General features: G+C 40.3%; 1 protein-coding gene across 1 annotated transcript in view; it reads right to left on the reverse strand.

Moving 5' to 3' along the window:
* Positions 1-2,350: 2,350 nt before the first annotated feature.
* Positions 2,351-21,584, reverse strand: part of grin2da (glutamate receptor, ionotropic, N-methyl D-aspartate 2D, a) — a 213,349-nt gene continuing 194,115 nt past the window's right edge. Inside the window, exons 12-14 of the mRNA XM_049476300.1 lie at positions 17,239-17,426; positions 8,702-8,934; positions 2,351-8,047 (exon numbers count right to left, since the gene is read on the reverse strand). Of these exons, the coding sequence (XP_049332257.1) occupies positions 5,042-8,047; positions 8,702-8,934; positions 17,239-17,426 (3,427 nt within the window). The 3' untranslated portion in view covers positions 2,351-5,041. The remainder of the gene's footprint in view (positions 8,048-8,701; positions 8,935-17,238; positions 17,427-21,584) is intronic.

The raw sequence follows: 21,584 nt of genomic DNA on the forward strand, positions 1-21,584 counted from the left end.
TGAGCCTCAATTTGTTTTGCAGTAACTTGTAGTGAGTCTTTCACAGCGCTGTGGAGGAATTTTGGCCCACTCATCTCTGACCTCTGCAGAATGTTTTAGGGTCTTTTTAAGGTCATGCCACAGAATATCAATATGAGTCAGGTCAGGACTTTGACTAGGCCAATCCAAAGTCTTTTTTCACGTTTTTCATCAGTCATTCAGGGGTGGACTTGCTGGTGTGTTTTAGATCATTGTCCTGCTGCAGAACCCAAGTTCGTTTCAGATTGAGGTCACGAACAGATGGTCGGACATTCTCTTTCAGGATTTTTAGGTAGACAGCAGAATTCAAGTCATAGTTCCATTTATCACAGCAAGTCTTCCAGGCCCTGACACAGCAAAACAGCCCCAGACATCATACTACCACCACCATGTTTTACTCTATTTATGTCTCTTTCTTATGGTGGCGTCATGAATGCTGACCTTAACTAAGGCAAATGAGGCCTGCAGTTCTTTGGATGTTGTTGAGCGGGCCTTGGATGTTGTTGTGACTTCTTGGATGAGTCGTTGCTGCACTCTTGGGGTAATTTTGTTCATCTGGACACTCCTGGGAAGGTTCACTATGTTTTCGCCAATTGTGGATTATGGCTCTCATTGCGATTTACTGGAGTCCCAAAACTTTTTTCATTTGTTGCTGAATTTCTTTGAATATTGGCATGATGTCTAACTTTTGAGTATATTTTGGTCTACTTGGCTTTGTCGCTTTTCTATTTAAGTCATTTCTTGATTGAGTACAAGTGTTGCAGTAATCAGGCCTGGGTGTGGCTAGAGAAATTGAACTTAGGTGAAATAAACCACAGTTAAGTTACGTTTTAACTGGGGCAAACTTGAACTTTTTCACACAGGGTCGTGTAGGTTTGGATTTTTTCTCCCTTAATAATAAAAATCTTTATTTAAAAACTGCATTTTGTGTTTACTCGTGTTGTCTTTGACTGATATTTAAATTAGTTTGATGGCTTGAAACATTTAAGAATGACAAAAATGCAAAGAAATAAGAAATCATGAAGGGATAAAAGGACAAACCCTTTTTCACAGCACTGTATGTGAGTGTGTGTGTATGTGTTTGTTTTCAGTCGAAATTCATTGTAACAAACACACACACACATACACTCATGCACGCACGCACACACAAGCACACGTGCACGCCCCCACACACACACTCAAATACACAGTTGCCAGTTTCAAAGCCACGTCCATGTGCAGCACACGGCATAATGCAAAGCTTGTGGCTCGACCATACGCACACATTTGGGCGGGCAGCGGTCAGCGGGTGCTGCCCAGTTTGCCACGCTCACCGAGAGGAGCCCATTAAAACCTGCTGAGGAGCCTTTTTTAAAACTATTACTCTGAAAATAATCTCTCCCACTAACACAGCCCGAAACTCTTACTACAGTGACACGGTCGTCTGGACACACACACACACTTCAATCGCGGCGTCGGTTTTAACTGGAACTCATAGTGGTCGATGGCCGGCCGCGGTGACTCAAACACAGTAGGACACTGGTCTCTGATAGCAGTGGGTGTGAGACAAGAGAGGACAGACAAAGAGACAAAAAGACCAATTCATAGAGAATAAATTTAGTAGGTAAACATATATATGTATATATATATATATATATATATCTTTGAATTATATTATTATATTTTATATATATATATATGTATGTGCTGCTATTTAGATAACAGACTTATCCACCACATAGTAAAAAAGTAGACACTATCAACACAAAGAGACAAATAGAGAAAGAGAGGCCATTTTTTAAAAAGATTAGTGGTTTGTGGTGGGCTTGACTAGTCCGATGACAATTTGTCCATCTTTAATGTTTCACGTTTAAATCTTTAAAATCGTCGACTAAAGCATCGTCCCAGATATATTTCGTTTTGTATGATCGTTAAATGTTCGCTCAATGGATGTGAAGAGAATATAAGATAAGATGAAACGAAAAAATACAAAAACAATTAAATAAAACGACAAACTAGAAAAAAAAGTTGTCGCAGATATTATTATACTTAGCAACATTGTAAAATTTAATAAATCTGGTATAATAGAAATGAGTGAAAACAATATGTTTGTCTTCAGCTAGACTGTTTTGCTGAACAGCTATTTCTCTATTGCTATCTAAACTTCACAAACACATATATGAGGTACATCTATATATAAAGTAACCCAGACAAGTATTGCACAACAATCAAAACTGGAATCAAAGGGTGTATATATATAAACGCTGCCAAATGCTAAACAGAACTGTCAAGATACGCAACGCATGTATCGAGTGATGTGTCATTGACTCTGGCTTTTTTAAAGGACTTTTGTAAAAAAAAAAAAAAAAGTCATGGCACTGCCCTTTATATGTACATCACAGTCAATAGAGTGAGAGTTTAACTGCTTTACAGTATCTTGACATTATTGTTCAGCCTAATGGCAACAATATATACTCCAATTAATTAGTACTACGTTTGAAAAGCTCAGCATACAACAGTAAGCTTAATATGGCTCAGATGCAGTCACAAGCACACAAACAAACAACATTAGCCTGTTGGTGTTTGCTCAGGACTGGGTCAAATATGTTTATATACTGTATATATGAAGAAAGTCTCTGAAGAAAAGTTGAAATAAAAAAAATAAAAAACATAGGACAAGGGCAGACAAATCAAGGGGGTAATAAATGAGGAATCAATGCTAAAACTGAACTGTTTTAACATGTTATTAAACACATAAAAAACACATATTTGACTCAGGCCTGGTCCCAACATGCAAGTGCCCTTAGCAGTATTCACAGTCAGTCGTAGCAATCACTTCAAATGCTAGCACTAGACTAATGGTAAAGCCAAATCAATTCAAACAATTGTAAATGTCTTTCAAGGTCTTCCAAAGTCATGATCATCAGTCATAGCTTTATGCTTCAAGAACCAGAAAGTTTTTTTTTTTTGTTTTTTTTTTCTGGGTTTCTCTCGAGCAGAAAAGATTTACAGACAAAAACATCGATATAAATCTCTTCACATTTCATGAACCTAGCGCGTCCGTTTTGTTCTTTTTTTTCTTTTTCCTCCCCGACTTTTGCCGTGACTAGTATGAACCACACGCGCATGGATATCAAATTAACTAGTAAAGTGACAGAGCAGAGCAGTTAGTAAAAAAGGTGTAAAAACACAGTGCTAAACTGTAAACAGTGCTCTCCTGCTTATCGCTCTCGGAATAATGGCATGTCGCACATCTAAACGCTGACATCTGATCGAGGGTACAGTGCTGCAGTATGGCTAGCTCTGCTATCTACATGCTTTCGAACCAATTTGAAGACGTCCAGTCCAGACCCGGGTGCCGAAGACCTCCCCCCCCCAAAAAAAAAAGATATGCTACGATCTTAAAGTGTCTTCTTGGTTGCAGCACACTGTGTTGTCATGGCAACGTGTACATTCAGTCGTGAGGAGAAAGGCTGCCCTTGACTGTTTAGGTAGTTGAAATGTTGCGTCGTGTGCCCCCACTGTAATGTAGCACAGTGCTTATGTTCATCGACAAACCTGTCTTGGACTAGAATGCATGGACACACACACACACACTTTAACTACAGACACTCACCATTTTTTTTTAAATAGTGTCGGATTGCAGTGCAGTTTGGAAGGATATAATAGTTACCTGGAACAATAAAAAATGATTTGTTCTGTGTTGTGTTTGTGCTGTCCGGGTCGACCAAAGAAGGATGTGTTCCTCTTACTGAGTCTTGGTTCCTCCCAAGGTTTCTTCCTCTTAGTATGAGGGAGCTTTTCCTTGCCACTCTTGGCACAATCACGATGGTGCTTATTCAATAGAGGCTTGGTAAAAATTTGACAGAGATAGGCAATAGCTATTGAGCTACATGTACATTTGCAGTGTGACAAGCATGTGTAACATTCCAGACTCTCTGCATGGAGTTGTAGAGGTTCCTAATGGAGTTTGGCATATGAAAACAAACTGTTCAAATCTTGGCACTGACCACATTCTTTGAAGAACTAGTCACTGATAATGACCCCCTGCCTTTCTGCTTATACCTTTGAGTGGCATGTTGTGTTACACAGGCATTACAAAACAATACTTCTATATGTGTTACTCAATAAATATTGCCCAATCAAATTTTTTTATTATTTATTGTTTCTGGTAAACTTCCTCTTCCATCTTAATAACACTGCAATCAGACAGTTCCTTCTGGAAAAAAAACTATTTTTTAAATGATGATGAGTGTATATATATAAATATTTAAAATAACGTAATGTAAAACTTAATGTATTGAATGCTTCATTGTATATAATTAATGTATTGCTCAAGGGAGGAGAAAGAGATCTAATTATGATATGATGGTGCGTAAGCTGTACTTAGGTTTGGCACTCAGCTTTAATAAGCAAATATTAGATCAGTCAAAGTTGACTTACCCTGTTGTTAAGTATATAAACACACTGACCTAAACACACAGAATGCTAGATGCGAGTCAACAGAGGTAGGGGATGTGTTTCGAGGGTAACCAAATGAAAACTGCTACCTTTTTAAGTGAACGCATCCCTTGAGATACAAATACACACAGCGGTTATGTCAGGACTCAAAGCTCAAATAGCCGAAAGAGATGAACAATATGGGCATTGGTAAAAGGGTTTCTGCCTCTGAATCTACCCTTGAGAAATCCATGGCTTGTGCCTGAGTCCACTTAAAGAAACACATCACATTCATCCAGAATATTCCATCCCTCCACCTAAGTGCCCCAGTGAACTGAAAGAAGCAAAGCCAGTCACATTTGAGCAATTCCCCTCTGACACGTACAAGATTTGTCAGCAAGGCAGTACTGTTCTTATGTAGTAAAAAGGGAAAGCCACAATGTGTGCGACACCCGATCAGCTCTTCCTTCAGAAGCACAACAGAGCCTTGTGCAAGTAATGAAGGGGGCTCACCTCCCCATTGTAAGCAAATACGAGTTCGTTCTAAGTAGATAACTAAATTCCCCTGGCTGTTTGCCAATGTCCACTCATTTGAATATGCACCTCAGACCTCACTCTCCACACTGGAGAAGTGGGCAGATCCTCGTCGTGAGCACAGACTCTTGGTTTTGAGGGGAAGATGTGGGGATTGGTACCTCTGAGGCTGAGGCACTGAACGCAGTCTCTGGTACTGGAGCTTGGCACTGGAGGAGGACAAGGAAGAGGGCTGTGGGGCGCCAGGTGTTGAGGAAATGGCTGACGGGGACGAGACGGAGGAGGAAGAGGCGGGCGGAGGAACGTGAATGGGATGAGAGGATGATGGAGGCGCAGGGAGAGCTGGAACCATCTGGGATGGCAAAGACGGCGGTAGAGTCTGAGGAGGAGATGATTGCTCTCTGGACCTTTCGGGACGCTGAGATCTCTGAACGCTGAGGTTGGACTGACTTCCAGATTTGGCCTGGCTTTGGGCCCGGTCTAGTTTGGAGGATTGCCGCTTGGGCCGAGTGGTGCTGCTGAAACTTTGGCAGTGAAGTACCAGCTCCTCCTGACTCCGGGAGGTCACCCGGTTCCACTTGGAGTGGTGGGGTGACTGGCAAGAACAGGCAGTATGGCCTCGACTTTTATCTTGGCTTCTGCTTTTTGACTTCTTTTCTGTTTTCACAGGTAGTTTGTCCACAGACCAGTACCTTCGTGGAGGTGGGGGAGTCAAAGGTGGCGGTGGCCACTGATTAGATCCTAAACCACCAGAGCCCCATCCTGATCCTCCTCCAAAACCCCAGCCACCCTCACCTCCTCCCAATCCCACAAAAAAGTCATCCCTACTGTTGATGCTTCCACCTCTCTCTCTAGCAGGGTACGTCCCAAAAAACCAACCTCCTCCACCAATGCCCCCAACAGCCCTTCCTTCGTGTCCCTCCCAGTATCTCTCAAACTTACCAAATTCCCCTGAAGAACCTTCATCATCTGTATAGATTTCAACAGTTTTGTCTCTTTCCCTTTCAGACTCCGATTCCAATCCTCTGCTCTCTCTTCTTCGTCCACGTTCCACGGTTCTTTCTCTTTCTTCATCTGATTCCTCCTCCTCTTCCGATTCCCATTCATGGAATGCCAGGCCTTCTCTTGAACGGGACTTACCTCGTCCATTCTTTCCCAAAAGGGGGCGACTCTCTCCTCCTTTCCCACGTTCCTCTCTCTCTGATCCAAAAGACCGTCTTCGCTTGTAGTTAAGAGGAATCAAGGGTAGAAAAGATGATGGGGACTCTGAAGTTGGGTTCCCACTCCCCCAGAATTTTACTGATGTTGAGTGTTTGCTTGAAGTGGAATAGCGCTTACTGTTGGACCTAGGCCTGGACTGTTGATAAGATTGAGGACTTCTATGGTGTTTTTCCCTTACCCTACCAGCTTCTTCATCTTCGTGCTCTTGATCATCTCTTTCCTTCCTCCCTCCCTCTCTCAATACGTCCCACTCATAACTCCTGTTTGAGCTTTCGCTCTTCTTCCGAAAAGAGCTACGCCTAAGTGCTGGGTAGGAAGTAAATTCCTGTTCTACACCTTTTTCAAATACTTCTTTCCTCTCAGTGTCACCCTCTTCCTGCCCAGGTCGCTTTTCTCTCTCCCTTCTTCTTGACTTCTCTTCTTTTTTCTTTTTCTTCTTCACTTTGCGCCTCTTGCGCTCTCTCTCCCTCTCACGCTCCTCCCTTTTCTTTTTCTTTCGGCCCTTCTTCCTTCTCTTTCTCTCCCGTTCCCTCTCTTTATGATGTCGCTTTTCTTCCTTGCCTTTGCCTCGATTCACACCTGCCCTTCTGATTCTCTCTTTCTCCCCCCATGAGGCCCACCATTCTTGAAGTTGCGCCAACTGGCTTCCAGCTCTGTCTCTCATCTGTGCCTTCTGTGGGTGAGGTTTGCGGGGTGGGATTGGTGGGGGTGGGGGACTGCAGGGCAGAGAGCGAGAGGACATGCGCGAGCGACTTTTCCTCCTGCCCAAAAGAAGGCTAGACTCTTCTGTTAGCTCGTCCGTGTCGTACTCCTCGTATACATCTCTTGTACCAGCCCTATACCTGAAACTCTGTGATGATGAGTAAGAAGATGTGGAGTAGGACGGAGAGTTGGATCGTGAAACTGAAACAGATGAAGAGGTGGAAGAAGAGCTAGAGGTGCTGGAGGAGCTGGATGTATAGTGCACAGAAGCTGAGGGGGAAGGAGGAGTCTGTGTGGGGGAAGAGAGGGGAACTGGTACAGGAAGAGGCAAAGGAGGTGGATGACGGCCTCTCCGACCCACTCCTTCCCTCACGCCATACCTGCCCCCACCTCTGCGCCCCAATGGAAGGATGTTTTCGTACAGGGGTCCTCCTGAGCCTTTCCTTTTTGAGAGACTGCTTCTCTTCCAGAAGGATTGCTGTGGTGAAGAAGGAAGAGGTAAAGCTGGGTTAATGGGTATGAGCCCAGGAGGTTGCTTTTTCTGAGGCACCCTTGGGTTTCCAGAGGACTTTGTTCGATGTGTGTTTTTTGGAGTTTGGGAACCTACAGTTTGTGGTTCTGCAGAGACTCCTAGGCCCTCTGGATCGATTGGGCCATAGTATCGCTTATATTCATCAAGACTACCCTCCCCCCCACCTACTGTAGCCCAGTGAGGATGCATGCCCTGTGGAAATTGTGTAACGTCTGAGATTGCGCTGCTGACAATGCTAGCTTTTTCAGGGCCAGTTTTTGGACGTGTCCAGCGATCTACCACAGCCAGCCGTCGATCATGACGAGGCAAAAACGTGGAACATGGCATGGGTGCACCAAGAATTGGGCTGTTTGAAGGTCCTAGGGCCATGCCAGAATGCCCGATTGATGGTGGAGAACCAGGAAGAAGGGCGTTGTACACTGGCTGCTGCTGTTGCTGGTGATGTTTCTGTTGTTGCTGCTGTTGTTGTGCCATGGCAATAGGAGGGTTGGCTACAGATGTAGCAACCACATGAGGTGGGGGAGGAGGAGGCATAGTGGTGATGTGATGGTACTGGGGAAGTGTGCTTTGGGAACCTCCAGGGGCTGTTTCATCCTCAAAAATGCAGCAGCTGTACATTCCCTGTAAAAGATAACAAGATTTATTGAGAAAATGTTCTGTGAAGCAGGGATTTAACCTGCTCTCCTTGGTGACACATACAAATTCAGACACTTAGTAAAATGTTTCAGCAAAACACTCAGCTTGAAATATTAACATAACAATGAAAGTGACACTATGCTTAACACTTTGATGATGCAAGACAGCACACACTGCAACCTCGAATAACCCGTGTCAGAAGTAATGGCATCACTATAATGGTTTTCTGCTACCTGGGAATCATACTTGACTACCTTACATATAGCTCAAAAACATGCTGTTTCATTTTGTGAGAAGACATTCGTATTTCTCTCACGAAACATAAGCAGACAAGTCACAACCTAAGGAGGGAAGCCAGACGGTAGAAATGTAAGGAATGCGAATAATACATTTTCTACCCTTCTGTTTTATTATCTGGCAGGAGATGAGAGATGGTAGACTCTCATGAAATCTCTGTGGGAATTTAGACGGAATATTAGGTGTCCTGTCGCAATAACAACAGGAATTATGCATGTATGTTGACAGGCTCCAGCTTATGGTTTGAAAGTTTGGTTATGGTTGTTTGGTTCTAAACCTCAGACACAGATAAAAGTTTAATTTTCTCAACAAAAAAGAATAAAAAAAGCCTTATCTACTAACCCGACTGAAGGCCAGTAGGAAGTCCAGTCCTTTTGAACGACCCAAGCAGTGGCGAAGCTTCCAGTAAACAAGGTGCTCCCAGGCAAAAACCAGGAGGCTCAGACCCATGGCCACCAGGAGCATGTAGAAGACCCCCGCCATGTTGTCTATGTCCAGCTTAGAGCTCATCACCTCAATCTTATCATTATGGCAAATCCCAGAGAGCCAGAGCCGCTCAAGCATGTCAATTTCATCTGGAAAAGGAAAAAGAAAAAGAACGGATGAGCAAAGGGTGAGAAGATAAACAGGCTCATGGATGATAGGGATAAACAGCGAAAAAAAAAAGAAAGAAAAAACAGAATGAAGGAAAAAAAGAGAATAAGATGGTATGAGCAGGGAAAATAGGATGAGCGGGAAAGGAAGAGTGAAAGGAAATGAATAGGATTAAAGATTGTCTGTTGGAAAGCACAGCCTCTTATTAACGGGAAAGGAGCAAACACGGAGAAGAGTTTCGAGCCAGAAGAGTCTCGTCTGGTTTATGTTATTATTGAATTGTGACAAAGGGGTGAAAAGAGGGGAAATATAGGGAGGGAAGGGGAGAAACATGAAAAAGCAGGAAAGAAGAAATCCATGTGGTAGAGAAAGTTGGATGGAGGGAGATAATAACAGCTTTGATGGAGGTCTGAAATGGGCTGGTTTCTAGCATCCTGTGAGAAGACAGCCCCAAAGTGGTTTGGAGATGAAAGCTCCGGACTGATGGGCTTACAATACCCATTAGTACATTTATCAGAGGAAAAATGTCACCATGAAGAATGTAACGGCAAGACAAGAGCATCGGTAGGAAACACATTACATACATTTAGACGTCTTATTTCTATCAAATAATATATATATATATATATATATATATATATATATTTCTTCCGGGGCTCAAGAAAAACAATAGTGAACCTTTTTAATGAAGCAAAACATGCGTACATCACTACACTGGCCCTGTTTAATTGAGAGTTTGTCAATTATTTAATAAAATTCAAGCCAGAAACATGACTTAGGCAATAGCATAGGTAATAGAGAATGTAATAATGTGAACTGAAATCCCATCAAATTCCGCCACTTTTATTGAAACAGGGAGAATCTGCCCTAATTAGAATCCACATAAATACATGTCAGAATTAAAAATCAAGTCTGTTTGACTAGTGCAGTGTTTACTGGCCTGACCCCTTGGCTACTCATTAGTGTGTTCATTAACTCTGAGACTTTTCCTAATTTCCTTCATCCAATTTCAATAAGCCTCTTCCAGCTTCTTTTCATATTCAGTGTTTCGGCAGGATACGCTGTTCACCATCTTTCTCATCAAAAGAGCTTCAGCAGAGCCAGAGACTAAGGGCAGAGAAAAATACACACAGAGGGAAAAAAGGGCAGAGGGGAAGCTGAATCTCTGAGCACACGTCCAATATTTTCCAATACGGTCTTTTTAGTCAAAAAAGGGGGATAGGATAACAGCAGCAAACAAACAGCACTCTCTGCGACTGGCTGTAAAAGTGTATTTTCTGAAAAACAACATTCAACTGCAGTTTATCAAGGGAGATGCAAGAAAGAACTATTCTGTTTCACCTTTTACTACCCCCTCTGTAATAGTAATATGTTATAAAGGGTATATATTCATAAACAAGTCTTGACATTTGCTTCTGAGAGACTCTGTTTCTATAAAATGCTCTTTTTATACACATACTCATGAGAGATAATTGCAAATTGCTTCTTTTAAATTAATTAAAAACTGATGAGATGTGAACCAAAAAGTTCTGTGTTTTATTGTGAATAAGATATGGGTCTCTTAGATTTACAAACCATTGCATTCTGTTTTTATTTACATTTTACACAGCTTACACCATACAGCTCTGAAAAAAAAAAAAAGAGACCACTTAAAAACGATGAGTTTCTTTGATTTTACCAAATTAAAAACCTGACCTGGAAAAAAATGATCACACCAAGCTGAACTGCTTGAAATCTGCTTGAATTTTTGCACCGGGAGTGGCTTAAATGATGATATTTGTATTTGGAACTTGAGAGAAATGTTGTCCGTTGTTTATAGAATAAAACAATAATATGAAGTGGTCTCCTAATTTTTTCCAAAGCTGTAAATGGCCATACTGACTATTAGACTATAAGAGCTATTCTGCTCTTTTACTGTAAAGGGATGATTTGCCCTGGTTGATAGTAAGGATGCACAAAAATATCAGGATAGTATCAGTAAGATATTGGCTTTTATTCGGATGGATCATTTTGATATTTGTTTTTTTGTTGTTGTTTTTGGCACTAAATCTATTCATTTTACTGCATTGGGGACACTACAGAAATAGATTTTTTTATAGGTTTTAATGCTAATCCAGCTAGAGGTATTTCTAGTTCCTGTATCTTATATAATTATGTTTTTATATCCATATATAACATCACCAGATATGTACAGGAAAAAATACCACACAGTTCTCATATCCTATTACATGACTTCCTTTATTGCATATAAAAAAAACTCAATTCTCTGATCTCGGCATACTGAAAAAGCTTTGTCCAACAATTTATGGTTGAACAGGCAGTTTTCAGTGCATTCTCTGTACTATCATGACGGACTTTACTTCAAAACGGCTTAAGAGACCGCTCACCTGCTGGTACCAGCCTTAATCCTTTAATCCTTCACCTATTACTTTTACACTATACTGAAACACACTTTATGAATAGCTGTGTTTCTTTTTATCATTATCATCATTAGACATCGGTTTGCTGGTGGGAGACTAAAGCGAAAGAACCAGCCAACCAGGAACACTGCTGTTCTCCTTCTGATCTCGCCTTTTCAAACACTCACTCAGCACCTCTCACTACAAGACAAGAGGCAAGAGCCCATTCCTTTCCTGTATTAACGTTACAAATGAAGACCATCCACTATCCATTTCCGCTGCTCTTTAGAGGTCAGTGTTCTTCTGCACTCCAAATTTCACATATAAAGGGTCTTTTCAGCTATAACTTAAGCTTATTCAGCAAAGTCTGACCCAGACAAGATGCTTCAAATCCAGGAATATGCAGCGCAGGCACAGCCGAGGTCAATTTACAATCCATGAATGAATGGAAATGGAAATCTGAATTTGAATTGAGAGTCAGATAAGATACAAGTGGAATTTGAAGTCTGCCCCAAAGTGATATACAATAAAATGTCTGCTTCTGTTGTAATGCACAGTAGCCTAATATAAAGAATCATATTCCATATGCATCCATTGGGCTCAGAATTGTACAATCAGTAGCGCAAAAAGAGTTCAATAACATTACATCCTGATGTTACTGAGCAAATGATAAAAAAAACATAGTAACAAAAATCTTTTAGCCTTTTTCCTTTAGCAGTAGCAAGTACAGTGTATCATAAAAGTGGGTACTCCCATCACATTTCTGCAGATATTTAAGTATATCTTTTCATGGGACAAGACTGACAAAATGACACTTTGCAGCTTAAATAACAGTGTAAACTTATTCATCCCTTAATATAACTCAATATATAGTCATTAATGTCTAAACCACTGACAATTAAAGTGAGTACACCCCTAAGAGACTATAAAGAGACCACATCCCTAAATGTCCAATTTTTCCCTCCAAAATGTCATGTGACTCATTAGTGTTACTAGGTCTCAGTTGTGCATAGAGAGCGGTGTGTTCAGTTTTTTGTATGACAGCTCTCACACTCTCTCATACTGGTCACTGAAAGTTCCAACATGGAACTCTCTGAGGATCTTAAAAGACAATTTTGTTGGCCAAGGCTACAAGAAGATTTCCAACATTCTGAAACTGAGCTGCAGCACAGTGGCCAAGATCATCCAGAGTTTTAAAAGAGCAGAGTCCACTCACAACAGATCTTGCATTGGTCGTCCAAAGAAGCTGAGTCTACGTGCTCAGCGTCACGTCCAAATGCTGTCTTTGAAAGACAGGTGCAGGAGTGCTGTCAGCATTGCTGCAGAGATTTAAGAGGTGGAGGGTTAGCCTGTCAGTGCTCAGACCATACACCACATACTACATCAAATTGCTATGCAGAAAGTAGCCTCTTCTGAAGTCTGTATACAAGAAAGCATGCAAACAGTTTGCTGGAGACATGTCAACAAAGGACCTGGATAACTGGAACCGTGGCCTATGGTCTGATGAGACCAAGATTAATTTGTTTGGTTCAGATGGCCTCAAACATGTGTGGCATCATTCAGGTGAGGAGTACAAAGATAAGTGTGTCACGCCTACAGTCAGGCATGGTCTGGGGCTGCATGAGTGCAGCAGGTGTTGGGGAGTTACATTTCATTAAGAGACACATGAACTCCAGTATGTTCTGTGAAATACTGAAGCAGAGTGTTATCCCCTCCCTCTGGAAACTGGGTCGCAGGGCCGTGTTCCAGCAGGATAATGACCCCAAACACACTACTAAGACAACCACTGCTTTATTGAAGAGGCTGAGGGTAAAGGTGATGGACTGACCAAGCCTGTCTCCAGCCCTAAACCCAATGGAACCTCTTTGGGGGATACTTAAGCAAAAGGTGGCGCAAAGTCTCAAATATATGTCAGCTCCATGATGATCATCATGCAGGAGTGGAAAAGCATTCCAGTGACACTTCAGGAGGCGTACTCACTTGTGTTTTCGTTGGTTTAGACATTAATGACTGTATATTGAGTTATTTTGAGGGAGGAATACATTTACACTGTTATATAAAGCTGCACACAGACTACTTTTTTTATTGTGTCAAAGTGTCATTTTGTCAGTGTTGTCCAATGAAAAGATATACTTAAATATCTGCAGAAATGTGAGCAGTGTACTCACTTTAGTGAGACACTGTAAGTAAATAGCGATTAACAGCCTGTGTTCTGCATGTAGTTACTTCTGTTACACTCAAAATCTAAGAGTTCAATAACATTGCATCCTGATGTTACTGTGCAAATGATTAAAAACACAGTTACTAAAACCTTTTAGCCTATTTTTAACAGTAGCAAGAGAGTAAATAGCAATTAGCAGCCTGTGTTCTGCATGTTAAAGCTGCAGGATAGCTGTCTAAAAATGCAAGAAATGCAAGTGGAAACTATGATATATGGGAATGCATTATCACCAGCAGCACTGAAACATGCATAGTGTGGTAAAACAGCCCCAGATGATTACATGCATTTTGTTTGTGTAAGCAGATATTCCCATGAGATGAAATAGAGATTCAAAGATTCAAGATTCAGCACAATTCAATCAATTCTTAGAGTCAAATTCTCTCCTTTTTATATGGTTTCAGGTGTGATTTTTATGTTGCCAAATGTGAGTTTAAACAAGCATTACATGCTTGAAACAAATTATTTGACCACAATTTTGAAACGGTGCCAATAATGTTTCTGGCCAATATTTGGAGTTTTGTGTGAAATTATAGGTCATATTTTAAAGATGTATAGGTGAGTCTTCAACCACACACTGCACAGCTTGATTAAGGGTGTGTCAGTGTGTCTTTGGCATCTTAAGGACACAAGAAATAGCTCAAAACAAACAAAAGGCATGTACTAAGTCTCTTAAATAATCATGGGTGTGTTTTGAGCGTAACATGAAATTAACCAATCAGCGGGTCACTTACTATTACCTTAACCTTAACCCCTTAACAGGCCAGGATTTTTGTCAATTTTTGTCATTTGTCGAAAAGAAACATTACTAAAAGCGTAACTGTAATTGTAATAGAAAATATATAAAAAAAATATATGAATATGAAACAAAATATAATGAATAAAATCATAAAATTGGCTCTTTTCTGAACTTCATTTTTAAATAATTAATTTCCTGGGTTGATTCCTGTTACTGATCTGAAATTAAGTGGAGTAGAGAGAAAACTGACATCTTCTCCAAGTGTCCTGTAGGAGATTTTCTGAATGTAAATAAGTTATTTTACTGCAAAGAATAAGCGTTTTGTATCACCTACACCTTTAGCCTGTATACGGGACAAGTCATTTTAAGGGGTTAAGAGGCAGGTGTGCTCTGACTTTGGCAGACTGGTATTTTAACAGTGCAGTGCTTCTGCACTTTTCAGCAGAGGAAACTGACCTGTTCGTTCATGCTGTGAAGGTGTTATTTTATTTAATGTTCTGTTTATTATTGATATAAAAGTGTGTAACCAGTGGGGGTGTGTGCGCACTGAGCTGTTGACAGTAGTCAGGGTTTAAATCAGCCAGTAGCGCACCTTTGTTTAACGCCTCCAGGATATCAACATGCAAGAAATTCCCCTTAACACACCTCAATTCCAGACCTCTACACCCATCAGTGAAGATATATAGTCCTACCGACAGAAACGTGTATGTGTTTAGTTTAGAAGCCGGAAACAAGAAACAACATTATTAAAACAGAAGAACCACTCAGATAACTGGAAATAAAGCAGCTCTAAACGCTCGGGGTAAAAAAAATACAATGGAAGGAAAATGCTGAACTGCTGCTGTAAGCTTGCAAGCAAATGCTAATGTATTTCTGCAGTATTTGTATTGTGTGTAGGACGCTGCAGAATATATTGTATATTAATCATAATTGATATATCGAGATACTAGAGAGTAATCTTGCAAGGGCTTCAGTTTAAAGTGTGCATTACAATCAGGCTTTCTAAGAAATCATTCATTTGTTGCTTCTCAACCAATTAGTACTTAATAAGGCATAAAAAGGCACCACTGTTTAGTGATGTGAACCTGCTGACCCGATTCAGATATGGAGAATAAGTGTTTTATCCTACTGCAGTCACAACATAACATCCGCAATATATTATTATAGCTTCCACTTCAATTTTATACACCCAATAGGCATAGTTATTCATAATACATGCATAATTAAATAAGGCTTTCTAAATTGTTTTTGGTATAGGATTCTAGGAAAGCTTTAATTGGTCTGCAACCTTTTACATGTTATATGTTATATAAAGATTTTAATCAAGCATATTTTTCAAGCAAAATGGCTCTTTAAAAAATATTGCCAATTGAAAAAGTCTACAGTGTATCTGCAGGAACAAGGAAATTAAATGTCTTAATTTTAATTTCTTTTCTAGACCAGTAAGAGACCTAAGATCAGGTTCACTTTTCAATATTCAAATGGCAAAAGGCAAACATCAATATTATGTTTACAGCTTGTCATTTTGGTATTTTCAGACAAACTAATATTTTAAAACAAACATATATAAACAGTTCTGCACAAATAAAAAAGTAAAAAAAAATGTACACTGAAAATAGAGTCATTCAATTGGGGGTCATCCAATTAAATGTACTGTTCCTCTGGTTTCTTTTAGTTCTATCTGTCACAAACGCTCCTACCCGCTTCCACTTGTTTTAGTCCCGTTACCGCCCGCTCCCGCCACATACACATTTCAGTCGCTAGAACTATATCTATACCGATGGGTGTAGTGGTCTGGAATTGAGATGTGTTCAGGTAATTTTCTGGTATATTGATATCTTGGAGGCATTAAGCACAGGTGCTGACAGATTTGAACCCTCACTATTGTCAACAGTCAGATAGATATTCATTCCTTTCTATCTAAGCCACGCAGGTGCGCTGTGTGCACTCAGTGCGCATACACCCCCACTTGTTACACACTTTTCCATCAATAATAAACAGAATATTAAATAAAATATCACCTTCACTCAAGACTAACCATTTTTAAAAGATATCTTAGGTGTGAATATATTTAAAGTCTATACATTTAAAAATAAGTAAAAAAGAAATAAAAAACAGGCGCTTGGTAAAATTTAACAAAAATATAACAATTTTGCTTAATCTTACATTTTAAATGATTATATTTTTGAGCAGCCGTATGGCTTCTGGAGGAAATGAGCTCATTGGATGTGGCTGTCTGATATAATTACTGTGTTATAAGACCTGAAAAAGAGGAATTTACAAAAACGAAGAAAAACAAAAACCACACCAAAACAGCCTATGGTTCAAAGGGTTTAAGGATTACCTGATTTTCTATTAATTTTCTTAGCTTTTTTATAGGATAGTCCATGGTATTTTTTTATTATTTTATCTGATGTTGTATGTTGTAAAATTAAAGAAAGGTTTCAAAACTTGTCATACAGTGTTTACTAGGGGTGTCACTATTCTCTAAATCCTCGATTCAATTTTATTTTCGATTTTAGTGTCACGATTCGATTCGATTCTCGATTTTCTTTTTTCTTTTTTGTACAGCAGAGAGGCCTATGCCAGTTTTAGATTAGCCTATGGTTATCCATTGGTTTGATTTATCACATTTACAATATCTTATTTTAAAAGGTGGGCTTGATATAAGTGATGCAAAATGATACAAGTGATCTGTAATACACCACATTAGGCACTAATGGTCAAATTTAAATAATTTAATTAAGATATATATGTAATGCCATCTAGTGGCTTTTTTTGGTAGCAGCAGTGTGCAATATTAAAACAGCAATGTTAGTGACGGTGTTACTTATTTTAGCGTTAGTGTTCTAGACTTAATTTGACTAAAAAAAAAAAAAAATCTCCAAAAGCAAGTGCAGTAAATGTAGCCACATTATAATCATCTCACCATCTCCCACCAGCTGCAGCAGCGCCAGGTCCAGCGGCCGCTTCCAGCGGGAGTTTTTGTCCAGGGCGATTCCATATCCTGTGGTGGCAAACACCTTCCCAGAGCCTATCGTCATTACCTTGCAGCCCTCGTCCTTGCGTGCCATGTAATTCAGCACAGCTGCATCGTAGATAAATGCATCCAGTTTTCTGCGAAAAGGAGCACATAAAGAGACAAAGTGAGAGAGAGAGCGAGAAAGCTGGGAGAGGGGACTCAGACGCATTCTATTAAACCTGGCTGCAAACTTACCCTCAAAATCTGAAAAGTAATCTTTAAAAAAGAGGAAAGAGCAGAAAGAGAGAGAGAGAGAGAGAGAGAGAGAGCAGGCAAGGACACAGCTTTTATAATGAGCCAGAATGCCGTCACTTTAGTTCATCATAAGCTCAGCACCCATTAATAATCTTTGAGGAAAACTGCTGGACACTGTGCAAGAGAGAGAAATATGGTACAGTATTTCTGCCAATATGCATAATCTCTTTCCAACACAGATGTGATGCACTGAATATTCATGCCTGATGTATGCATAATGCATTAATCTCAGATTTAGATATATATACACACACACACACACACACACACACAAATGGGTACATAAATACAAACATTCTGAATGCTTTCCTAAGGGAACTGATAAATACTGCAGTGCTGGAGCCACAAAACAAAAACAAAAAATATGCTTAGTATTCTAATACACAGAGTTTCCTGTTTCTTAGGTATAAAGAACTTGTACCTTTCTTCCCTTTTATTACATTGCAAATTTAATATTTTAAATAAAGATTATTTAAAAGCTATACAAGAACAAATCTCAAATTATTCTGTTAATAAAAACTGTTAAAGAAACCAGAATATTATGTTTTACACTTTAGATACTTCTAAGTGTCACATTTAGCTTTGAGGACAGATCTGCACACTCTTGGTATTTTAATCTCAGTGTCTTCATGAGGGAGAGTCACCTCAATAGATTTCTTAGCGTCTTGATTAAGGAGTTCCTGGAGGTGCTGAACAATAGTTGTTGTTTTTTCTTCATGCTGCGAAGCTCCAACTCATTCAAATCACCCATCAAAGTTGGGTTTAGGTCAGGGGACTGTGGTCATAGACATCATATATATATATATATATATATATATATATATATATATATATATATATATATATGATCATTACTACATCTCTGCTGTTTGTGTAAACCGTGTAAAAATCGGGTACAAATTGGTGGAGTTGTGATTATTATAGGTGTTTTTTACACCATCCTCAGTGTAAATTAATACACTTTGGGCGCAGGGTTGCCTCCTCCAATATGGCGGCCACGCAGGCACGCCAGTAGGCAGGGTATGCTGCATCTATGTATAAGATATCTATGATTGTGGGGGGACATTTAATATGTGTCCCTTAATGTATTTAATATTAATCTACAATGTAGAAATTGAATTGAATAAAGAAATAAAGAGAAACACTGAGAGAGAAGGTGTCTCTAAACTTTTGACTGGTACTCTATTACGAATGTCAAGGAACTCCTATCCACCAGTGGAGCTGTTCAGCTACATAAACACAACCCATAAAAAAAGAATATGAACATTCATTTGCAATGTTCACTTTATTTAAGTTTGAATCTGTAATTTATGTTATACCTGATAAAAAAAATAATCACAGTTCATTAAAAAGCCCTTGGATTGCAAATTGCTGTGTAATATGAAATGCACTGCTTTCTTCAGCAAGCTTAGTTAGTGAGAAACTGTTGAGGTCACAGCAATTCCGACTGCAGTAAAATGATGGCCTTCTTCAGACCTGAGACAGCTACAGTGATTACTGCCTTACGCATCTGTTTACCCCGTTATATAAAAGATCATCTTTTATTACGCTGAGATAATCCATTAGTGAGCTTGTCGATTTTAAGACCAGTGCTAAAACAGGACAGATAGCTTTGACTTTTGGCTGGAGATTGTTAGCATAATAGTCATACTTCATGTAATTTAATGAGCAATTACCAGCCGAGGCTGGTAGCAGAGGCGTCTATCGTAGCCATAGCATATAAATAATAACTCAGTCAATTTGCACCTTTTTCTAAAGGCTAGGCCAAATCAATGTTGCATCAGATTGAAAAATGTTAAATAATGATCAGGCACAGTCTGAGAGCAGTCGGTTGCTAGACATATGCAGAATGGTTGCTATGATTTTAATGCGGCAAAAGAGGCGGCAATACGGGGGCGCCGACTGGTTCAGCGGACTAAAATGCTGCTGCTGTGATCAGGGGAGCACCTTGCCATCAGCTGTCAGAGCAATGAGAGAGCACAATTGACCTTGCTCTCTCTGGGTGGGTAGATGGGGCTCCTTCCCCTAATCACTCCAAAGGGTGATGTCGATCAGCACAAGGCATCTGTGAGCTGGTGTATCAGAACCAAGTCACAGTGCTTTCCTCCGAGCACTCCGTAATGCTACTCAGCAATGCTGCATCAGCAGCAGTTCAAAAAGAGGCGGTGGCTGACTTCACATGTGTCGGAGGAGACATGTGCTAGTCTTCACCCTCCTTGTGTTGTGGCATCACCAGTGATAGGGGATATACAGCTGAATAGCAGCTGAACGGGTGATACAATTGCCCTAACTAAAATGGATGAAAATGGGAAAAAATTGCAATAAATTAAAAAAGGAAAAAGAGGTAGCAATACAATTTGCTTTAACTCTCCCTGCTGTAAATGTGCATCAGAGCCAGTGTACTGTAGGAAATAAGGCACAAATGTAATGGCTATTCCATGTCTCTGACAAGTCACAAATACAGGGGTTGGACAATGGAACTGAAACACCTGGTTTTAGAGCACAATAATTTATTGTCCCGACGGACAGTTCTGGTGAAAACAGGAGAGTTTAGGTGCACATTGAGTTCTGTTGTGATTTGGGCAGCCGTGGTTTTATGTTTTTTGAATACAATCCGGGTTAGCACCCGTACATCCCTTTCAGACAGCTTCCTCTTGCATCCACAGTTAATCCTGTTGGATGTGGTCCGTCCTTCTTGGTGATATGCTGACATTACCCTGGATACCGTGACTCCTAATACATCACAAAGACTTGCTGTCTCGGTCACAGATGCGCCAGCAAGACGTGCACCAACAATTTGTCCTCTTTTGAAGTCACTCATAATGACACCCATAATGTTGTGTGCATTGGAATATTTTGAGCAAAACTGTGCTCTTACCCTGCTAATTGAATCTTCACACTCTGCTCTTACTGGTGCAATGTGCAATAAATGAAGATTGGCCACCAGGCTGCTCCAATTTAACCATGAAACCTCCCACACTAAAATGACAGGTGTTTCAGTTTCATTGTCCAACCCCTGTAGATACTGTTTTTGACTGTAGTACAATAGAAAGTACTGCTGCCAGTCAAATAATATATAAAGTTATCCCTTTCCTGTTTCCTCTGTTAGATTTTCTATGCTGACTCTGCTGAAAGACTGTTTCTTCAAACCAGTCAGAGTAAGAGGTTTTCAGCAGCAGCTCTTCACCCCAGTGCTGCTCACACAAATCAAAGTCTTATAGCTGAACTCCACTGTCAAGCACTGAGTGAGTGAGTGAGAGAGAACTAGCCCTCTAAAGAGATCCCATAACTGTGCTAAAATCCCTGTAATACACTGCAAACACAAAGGGCTCTATCTTACACCCTGTGCAAGTCATGCTGTAATGCGTATTGCTATCTTACACCCCAAACAGCCAACAGTCTATTTTCATGTCTTGCGCCTTTGCCGTTTAATAGCAACAGTGCTTGTGGATAAACAGGGGTTGGACAATGAAACTGAAACACCTGTCATTTTAGTGTGGGAGGTTTCATGGCTAAATTGGAGCAGTCTGGTGACCAATCTTCATTAATTGCACATTGCACCAGTAAGAGCAGAGTGTGAAGGTTCAATTTGAGCACAGTTTTGCTCAAAATATTGCAATGCACACATCATTATGGGTGACATACCAGCGTTCAAAAGAGGACATCTGGCGCATCTGTGACCAAGACAGCAAGTCTTTGTGATGTATCAAGAGCCACAGTATCCAGGGTAATGTCAGCATACCACCAAGAAGGACCAACCATAACCAACAGGATTAACTGTGGACGCTGTAAGAGGAAGCTGTCTGAAAGGGATGTTCGGGTGCTAACCCGGATTGTATCCAAAAAACATAAAATCACGGCTGCCCAAATCACGGCAGAATTCAATGTGCACCTCAACTCTCCTGTTTCCACCAGAACTGTCCTCTGGGACAATAAATTATTGTGCTCTAAAACCAGGTTTCAGTTTCATTGTCCAACCCCTGTATCTACGCTGATGG

The sequence above is a fragment of the Astyanax mexicanus genome, chromosome 3, assembly GCF_023375975.1.
Source record: "Astyanax mexicanus isolate ESR-SI-001 chromosome 3, AstMex3_surface, whole genome shotgun sequence".
Taxonomy (NCBI): Eukaryota; Metazoa; Chordata; class Actinopteri; order Characiformes; family Acestrorhamphidae; genus Astyanax; species Astyanax mexicanus.